This window comes from Lepidothrix coronata, unplaced genomic scaffold (assembly GCF_001604755.1).
Source record: "Lepidothrix coronata isolate B3197 unplaced genomic scaffold, Lepidothrix_coronata-1.0 Scaffold229, whole genome shotgun sequence".
NCBI classification, from domain to species: Eukaryota; Metazoa; Chordata; class Aves; order Passeriformes; family Pipridae; genus Lepidothrix; species Lepidothrix coronata.
Genome location: NW_016690409.1, coordinates 25,802 through 33,903, shown reverse-complemented (window position 1 = coordinate 33,903; position 8,102 = coordinate 25,802). Strand labels below are relative to the sequence as shown.

At 66.4% G+C, this 8,102-nt stretch overlaps 1 protein-coding gene across 1 annotated transcript in view; it reads left to right on the top strand.

Moving 5' to 3' along the window:
* The first annotated feature begins 4,568 nt into the window (after positions 1 to 4,568).
* MED24 (mediator complex subunit 24) overlaps positions 4,569 to 8,102 on the top strand; it is a 17,586-nt gene continuing 14,052 nt past the window's right edge. Inside the window, exons 1-4 of the mRNA XM_017834210.1 lie at positions 4,569 to 4,624; positions 4,841 to 4,977; positions 7,283 to 7,365; positions 7,881 to 7,919. Of these exons, the coding sequence (XP_017689699.1) occupies positions 4,848 to 4,977; positions 7,283 to 7,365; positions 7,881 to 7,919 (252 nt within the window). The 5' untranslated portion in view covers positions 4,569 to 4,624; positions 4,841 to 4,847. The remainder of the gene's footprint in view (positions 4,625 to 4,840; positions 4,978 to 7,282; positions 7,366 to 7,880; positions 7,920 to 8,102) is intronic.

The following is an 8,102-nucleotide window of genomic DNA, read 5'->3' as shown; positions in this document are numbered from 1 at the left end:
GCGGGGCGGCGGTGCGGGGCGCGGAGCGGGGCGCGGAGCGGCGGTGCGGGGCGCGGAGCGGAGCGGGGCGCAGCGGCGGCGGCGGCGGCGGACGAACGGCGCTGGCTCCTCCCTCCCCCGGCCCCGCCGCCCGCCCGCTCCGCTCCGCCGCGGCCGCAGCCCCCTCCGCCGGCCGCAGCCGCTCCCTGCACCCGCCGCGCCCGGCCCCGCGTGGGGACCCACGGGGGAGCGGCGGGGACCGCGGGAGGGTGGTCCCCCCCACCCCCCCGGGATTGTGTGCGCCGGGCACGGGGATCACGGGGTGGGGACGGTGCCCGTGGCCGAGTGCGTGATGGGAGCCCTGGCGGTGCCCGCGGGGATGTGGTGACAGTGACAACGGGGACGGAGCACAAGGGTGGGGGGCTGTACATAGTGGGGGCTGGGAGCTGTGCCCACGGGGGTTGGGGACGGCACCCACGGGGAGCTGGGGACGGTCCCCGCAGGGCCCCGGGGATGGTGCCCGTGGTGGGGTGAAGGTGGTGACCACAGGAGTTTGGGACGGTGCCCACGGGGATGTCGTGACAGTGACAACGGGGATGGGGAATGGTGACCACAGAGTGGGGGGCTGTACCCAAGGGGGGCCGGGGACGGTGCCCACGGAGGCCCAGGATGATGCCCGTGGCGGGGTGGGGATGGTGTCCACAGGGACTGGGGACAGCACCCACGGGAATGCTGTGACAGTGACAACGGGGCGTGCACGGGGGATGGGGACAGCACCGACAGGGAGATGGGGACAGCACCCACGGGCATGTTGTGACAGTGACAATGGGGACTGGGGACGCTGCCCGCAGTGTTTGGGAACAGCACCCGAGGGAGCTGGGGACGATGCCCAGGGGGAGTGGCGATGGGGTGGAGATGATGCTCATGGGGAGCTGAGACGGTGCCCACGGGGGGTGGGAACGGTGCCCACGGGGCGGGGGGCAGCTCCGCACCCCAGGATGCCCAGACCGGCCCCGCGGGACGGCACACACCGGAAACGGGGGTCTCACTCGGCCCTGCACCGCCCCGGGCGGGATCCGGCCCCGCGGGACACCAGCACGTCGGGGGGCCCTGCCCCTGCGCCCCCCGGGGGATCTGGGGGGCTGGGGGTCCGGACCCCGCTGTGGGGCCGCAGCCGGACCCCGCCGTGGTGCTGGGGGTGGCGTGCACTGGAAGCCCGGGGGGCTCACAGAAGAGGGCGCTGGGGGTCCCCCCAACGGAGCCCCCCGACCCGCTCGTCCCACCCCACCCCCTTCCCAGCAGTCCCTGCTCCCAGCCCCCCCTTCTCCCCCCCGGACTACACGTCCCGTCATGCCCGGGCTTAAAGCGCTGCTGCCGGTCCCCCCCCCAGCCCAACGCCCCGCAGCTCAACCCTGGGACCCTCGGGGGCTCGGCCTGGCCGCCCCCCACCCTCCAACCCCGTGGGTACCCCCCTCCCTGGGCTGCACAGGCGGGGCGGTGGCACCCAGGGAATGAGGGGGACGGGGGGCCCCTGGGGATGAAGGCTTTCAGGAGCGTGGGGGTCCTCAAGGGATGAAGATTTCCGTGGGGGGGCCCTAGGGGATGGGGATACTCGGGGTGCTCAGGCAGCACCCAGGGGAGGGGGATCCCCTGAGCACAGCGGCTCTCAGGGAATGGTGCTGCTCAGAATGGGGTCAACAAGGGGACAATGCCATGTGGGGGACAGAGGTCCCCAGGGGATGGTGGTCCTCGAGGATGGTGGTCCCCAGGCAATGAGGGTCCCCAGAAGATGAGGGTCCCCAGGGCACGGGGCAGAGTGACACCCTGGGCTGCTGGTGGGTGTCCCCACAGCCCCCCCTGGGCCCTCTGGACCCCCTGCTGCCCCTGGTCCCCCACAGCCCCATGGTTCCTGTAGCCCCTATGGGCCCCCTAGTCCCTGTGTCACCCTGGGCCCCCCGTCCCCATGGCTGGAAGTCCCAGCGTGGCGGGGGCAGCGGCAGCGTGACGGCCCCCCCGTCCCGTTCTGCCTGTTCCGTACACTTTATCCTCGGCAAACACGGCGTGGCCGCGGCCCCCCGACACCGTCTGCCCGCGATAAGGCAGTGGCTGAGCCTGCCTGCCCCGGCCCACAGGGCTCGGCCACCTCAGCACCACGCCGTGTCCCCAAATCCCCCTGCCCGTGGCCGTCCAGCACCCTCCACCCCGACAGGGACAGTGAGGCAGGGCTGGGGTTCACCTGCGGAACCCCAGTAGCAGGGACAGGCACCTCTCACACTCCTCAGCAGCCCTTCATACCACATGAGGTGTCCCCAGTGCCAGCTCAGACCTCTCTGTGTCCCCTCAGCAGGGTGGGGACCCCCTGCCCTGCAGCAGACCCTGATCCAGGGGGATTTGGGATGCAGAAGGGCCATGGTGTTCTTGGGGCGCAGGCGCTTGGCCGGAACATGCTCATTAAAATTCATCCTGCTGCTCTGCAGCAGAGACACTAAATATAGCCCTGAGCCAGCAGTGCAGCCCCCCCGGACCCCCAGGATGGGGGTGACACCGGGCACCATCCGCAGCACCGGAGACCCCCATGGGGCAGCACCCACCACAGCCGGGGGGTCCAGGGTGTCCCCAGGCTCTGGATCAGACCCTTCGCACCCGGCCAAACACTGGGAGCCAGCCATGTGTCCCCCAGCAGGGCCTGGCAATGGGGGGCCTGGTCGCCCCAGTGACCCCGTGGGAAGGAGAAGCCCCCAGTGCTGGCCCCCGCTCGCCCCCCGCCTGCCCCTGGCGCTGGGAACAGCCCCGGCCCCTTCCGGCCCCCCCGGCCCCAGGCCGGAGGCAGCTGTGCCGGGGCGTCCTGCCAAGGCGCCGAGGCCTCGACGCCTTCCCCCTGCCTGGCCGCCCCCCCAGTGCCCCGGGGGGCTGCGACCCCCCACGCACCCCCCCACTGCCCCCCTACCCCACCAGGGCAGAAGCCCCTGCCCCCCAGGGTTTGGGGGTGCTGTGCCGTGGGGGGTGTCAGGGAAGCTCCTCTGGTCCCCTCCTGCCTGGAGACCCCCGTGGTGTTTGTTCCCCCGCCAGCTGCGGGGAGTGGGCCCCCCCCCCCGGCACAGGAAATCCCTCCTCATGGACAGGGCCCCCCCCAGTGGGACCCCCCCGCTGCCGGGGCCCCTCGCCGGCTGGGCAGCCGCTCGCCCGCCTAATCCCGGCCCCGGCGCGGGGGGATTTGCTGCGCCCCGGCCCCATGAATGATTAACTGGGGAATTAAGGGGCCGTGGAGCCCCCCCCGGGCAGGGCCGGGGGGGGCAGTGGGTGACTGGGCTCCCACCCTGGCACCCTGGGGGGCTTCACCCTGCTCCTGAGAGGTGTGGGGCTCCCTTGGGGTGTTCTGGGGGTACTGGGGGTGTTGGGGAGCTGGGAGTGTTGTGGGGGTGCTGGGGGTTGTAGGGTGTTAGGGGGCTGGGGGTTCTGGGGTGCTGAGGGTTGTGGGGTGTTGGGGCTGCTGGGGGGCTGCTGGGCACATTCTGGGGGTTCTGGGGGTGTTGGGATCCTAGGGGTCCTGGGGGGATGGGGGTTCCAGGGGGCTGCCCCCCCCCCAGCCCTGCTCCCCATCCTCCCGTTGCCATGGCGATGGCTGGCACCGTCCCTGGGGATATTTTTAGCTGCTGGTGCTGCAGGGAAGGGGTGGGTGGGCAGCCCAAGCCCATGGCTGTGACACGTGTGTGCACACGCGTGTGTCTGCAGTACACTCCTGTGCACACCTGTGTGTGTGTATCCAGGTGGGTACCTGTGTGGAGGTGTGTGCACTCTGCCCACACGTGTCTGTGTCTGCACACGGGAGCACACACGTGTCTGTGCACACACCTCTGATCACACACGTGCAGGCACACACGTGTGCACACCTGTGTGTGTTTGCACCCATGCACAGGTACCTGTGTGCACCCTGCCCGTGGGCCTCTGTCTGCACACAGGAGCACACGTGTGTCTGCGTGTGCACACGTGTGCAGGAACATGCACACTCCCCGCGCGTCTACAGACGTGTCTGGGTGCACACATGGCCCTGGGTGCACACACACGCGTGGGGGAGGGAAGGCAGCTCATACACGCGTGCCTGTGTGCACGCCTGCCCTCCCACACCAGGGTATCCATTTGCACACTCATCCAGTTACACCCTGTCTTGCACCCCCTTGTTTGCCAATCCCGGGTTTGCACACTCACTCCTGCGTTTGCACACTCACCACCACGTTTGCACAACCCCCTCCGTTTTCACACCCACACCTCCGTGTTTGCCCCCTCCCAGTTTTCACACCCACCCTCCTGTTTTCTGCCTCCCCCCGCCTGCACAGTCACCGCCCGTTTTCACACTCACTCCGTTTGCACAATCCAATTTTTCACACTCAAACCCTGCTCCACCCACCTTGTTTTCACACACTCCATGTCTGCACACCCCACCCGTATTTGCACACTTACTCCTACTATTTCCACCCCCGCCCCCCATTTCCACCCCCGCTCCCGCCCCAGCCCCTCTCGAACTACAACTCCCATCACCCCCCGCGCCCGGAGTGCCCTGCTGCCCAATCAGCGCGCGGCTTGTTGGTAGGTGCCGCCATGGCGGTGCCCAGGCGCTAAGGGAGGCGCTCGGCGGCGCCGGGACACGGTGAGGGCCGAGGGGGGACCGGCGGGACCTGCGGGCACTGGGGCGGCTCCGAGCGCCCCCGAGCACCCCCCGGCCCCGGGAAGAGGGCGGGCCCCTCGGCCGTTCCCCCCGGAGCCGCTGGGCCGCGCTCCCCGCCGGGCCCGCTGCCCCTCGGGCCCGCTCTGCCCTTCCCGGTGGGGGAGAGGGCTCCGTCCCCCCTGAGCTCTCCGTCCGCAGGGTGACCATGAAGGTGGTGAACCTGAAGCAGGCCATCCTTCAGGCCTGGAAGGAGCGATGGAGCGACTACCAATGGGCCATAAACATGAAGCGGTTCTTCCCCCGCGGAGCTACCTGGGACATCCTCAACCTGGCAGGTCCGGGGGGCTGGGGGGCTTTCCCCTCCTCGCTGGGCACACAGAGGTGTTCTGGGGGTGGGTTTTGGGGTGTCAACCCTCTGGGCTGCAGACAAGGGTATTTTGGAGGTCTCTGTTGCATTTTGGGCCCCTCCACCCCCTTCCCACACTACTTTTCATGCCAAAATGCTCTTTTCCAACCCCTTTAACCCATTCCTGAGTGTTCCCCCAGCCCTTTGGATCCATTTTGGGGTCATTCCCCTCCTTTTTCCCCCTGTGAGGGTTCAGGAGTCCATGCAACCTGGCTTTTGGGACTGAGTTTTGCCAGGAGGGGATTAGACTGGATATTAGGGGAGATTTCTTTGTGGAAAAGGTGGTCAGGCATTGGAACAGGCTGTGGTGGAGTCACCATCCCTAGAAGGGTTCAGAAACATGTGGATGTGGCACTTGGGGGCACGGACTAGTGGTGACATGGCAGTGCTGGTTAAAGGTTGGACTTGGTGATGCTCGAGGTCTTTCCAGCCTTAATGATTCCCTGATTCCCTGGTTCTTTCCCTGCACAGGAGCCAGCTGCTGCTCCCGAGGCCGCTTCCCACTCTGGCTGGGGGGGGGGTTCCTTTTCCCAGTCCAGTTCAAGGGCATTTCACACAAATCCTGCCAAAGGCTGGGACCTTTGGTTTAAAGATTTGCCAGGCTCTCCTGCTAATTATAGAAATTTGGTGCTGGGATTTTCCCTGTGCAGCACGTCCCTGGATAAATAAACAGAGCCAGGGATCGCTGCTCTGGGGGGTTTAAAGGGAACCAGCCCCACATAGGCAGCAGATCTCATGCTTCCAAGGGGGAAATCTTTCCCCAGTGGATATTTTTCCCCTCTCTCCACCCTTCCAGTGGTTTTTCTGACAGTGTCTGGGTTTTGTCACACCCTGAGCTGCTCTGGCCGGGTTTGTCCCCTCTCATGTGGGGCTGGAGGGGCCGAGCAGGAGCTGTGGCTGTGGGGAGATGGATTTGCTTTGGATGGATTTGCTGGGTGTGGGGGTGGTTGGCTGGAGGGCCATTCCTGCTGCTGCCCAGCTGGTCCCTGGGGCTCCCTGGTGCCTGTTCCCACCCTGGTGGCACCAGCTCCTGCTCTGCTGGCAGCGAGGCCTGTGGGGTGCTTGGCGTGGGCTCGTCTGCGTATCCCCAAAAACAGGGCCAGAGATGGTAATTCCCTGTGATTTCTGTAGGAACAGGTTTCTCCTGGCCCACACTCAGCCAGGGGAAGGCTCAGCAGCCCAGGCTTTGTTGGGGGCAGCCCATATGCCAGGAGGGGAAGGAGCCATGTCCCCTTTTCCTTTTGGGAGCCCCAAAGGCAGGATGCCAACCCCGACTCCGAGCACACAGGGAGAGCCTATTCCCGAGGCCCCCATGGCTGGAACAGCAGCTCCCTTCCTCACCACAGTGCCCAGAGCTGTCCTTCCCCAAGCTTGTGCCTTTCAGCTTTGGAAGTACAAAGGAGGGAAAGCTGGCACAGGCTGCCGGGCTCACGGCAGGGCCGGCAGATCGCTGCTGACACGTCTGCAGCGGGGAGCAGCATGTGGCTGGCTCGTGGTGGCACTCTGGGCTGGGCTGGGGAGGGGACGGCTGCCACCACCTTCTGTCCTCATCCCAGACGCTCTTGGCCCAGGTCTGAGCCTTGGAGCGAGACCCAGGGAGTCTCCTGCTCCCGCGCTCGGGATCCGCCGGCGGCTCCTCCTCGGCTTTGGGGCGACAACTTCCCACCCGGCTGCTGCTCCCCCTTTTACATCTGGGTGCTCTGACCTACTTGCAGCCCGAGCCACAGCCCGGGGCCTGCTCGGGGAGGTGCTTCCTGCGCTCTGCCATGGCTCAAATGGGCAATTAAAGGCTTGGCTGAGCAGATGGGACGGGCAGAGCCCCTCGGGCCACCGAGGGCCAGACGGGCAGGGCCGGGCCCAGCGCAGGGGACTGGCAGCCCCGAGCTCAGCCCCGGGTGCCCGCGCAAAAGCCACTCGGTGGAGGCTGTGGGGCAGGAGGTGGGAGGGAGGGGAATGTGTTCGGAGAGCAGCAGGCGCAGTTTTGGGGCCAGAGTGCCTGGGAGAGCTGAGTTAGCAGGAGGCTAAGCCTGAATTATTCACTGGCTTGTGCCATCGGGGATTAGAAAGTTGTGGGATTCAGTGAATTTTGGGGAAAGGTGGTGCGGAGTCACTGTGGTTGACACAGTTGGGCTTTGCCGGCTTCACTCTGGGGTGAGGGCAGAGCAGCGTGTCTGTGTGTACCTGTGTCCCCACATGCTGACCTGGGACCCCCCGGCCCCTCTCTTTCCTTGCAGAGGCTCTCCTGGAACAGGCCATGATCGGGCCATCCCCAAACCCACTCATCTTGTCCTACTTGAAATATGCCATCAGCTCCCAGGTAAGGATCTGCTGGCACTACTGTGGGACACCTCCCAGCCCCAGTGAGGTTCTTAACAAAGAAACTGGGATGCTGGTGGTGGGCAGACACCCCAAATTCCCCATCTGAGCCTGTCCTGGGCTGGGCAGACACCCCAAGTCCCCCACCTGAGCCTTTCCAGAGCTGGGGCGGGCGGAGGAGGGCTCAGCGCGTGCCCCAGGCAGGGATGTTTCCATAAATAGCCTCTGCCACCGCCCGGGGTGGGAATTCTGCCCCCCGAGAGCCTCCGCGCTCGCCGTGAGCTCCGCGCTTCCACATCCCGGCGTTTAATATCGCCTAAAGTTTGTGTGAAACACATCAGCGATCACCTAAAAATGTCTGTTTGGATTTGTGCCGGGTCAGCGCCCCGGCCCCGGCCCCGTCTGCGGTGACAGGCAGCGGGGCCGTGCCCTGACCTTGCCGTTCCTCGGCAACGAGCGCGGCGCTGGCACGGCCCCCGTGTGACACCGCGCTTGTTTTGGCTTTGTGTGTTGTAGATGGTGTCCTATTCCACGGTGCTGAGGGCCATCAGCAAGGTACGGCTCGGGCAGGTGCTCTCTACCCACAACCCACGAATCCCTTTCCCTCCCCACAACTCCCACCAAATATAGGTCAAGTGGAAGGCGACGTCCTGGGCTGAGTCAGCAGTGGGCAGCCGGCACGGATTAGCACCCGAGCCCTTCCTGTCCCTGCTGGGGATAGGCTGCTGTGGGTCCTGC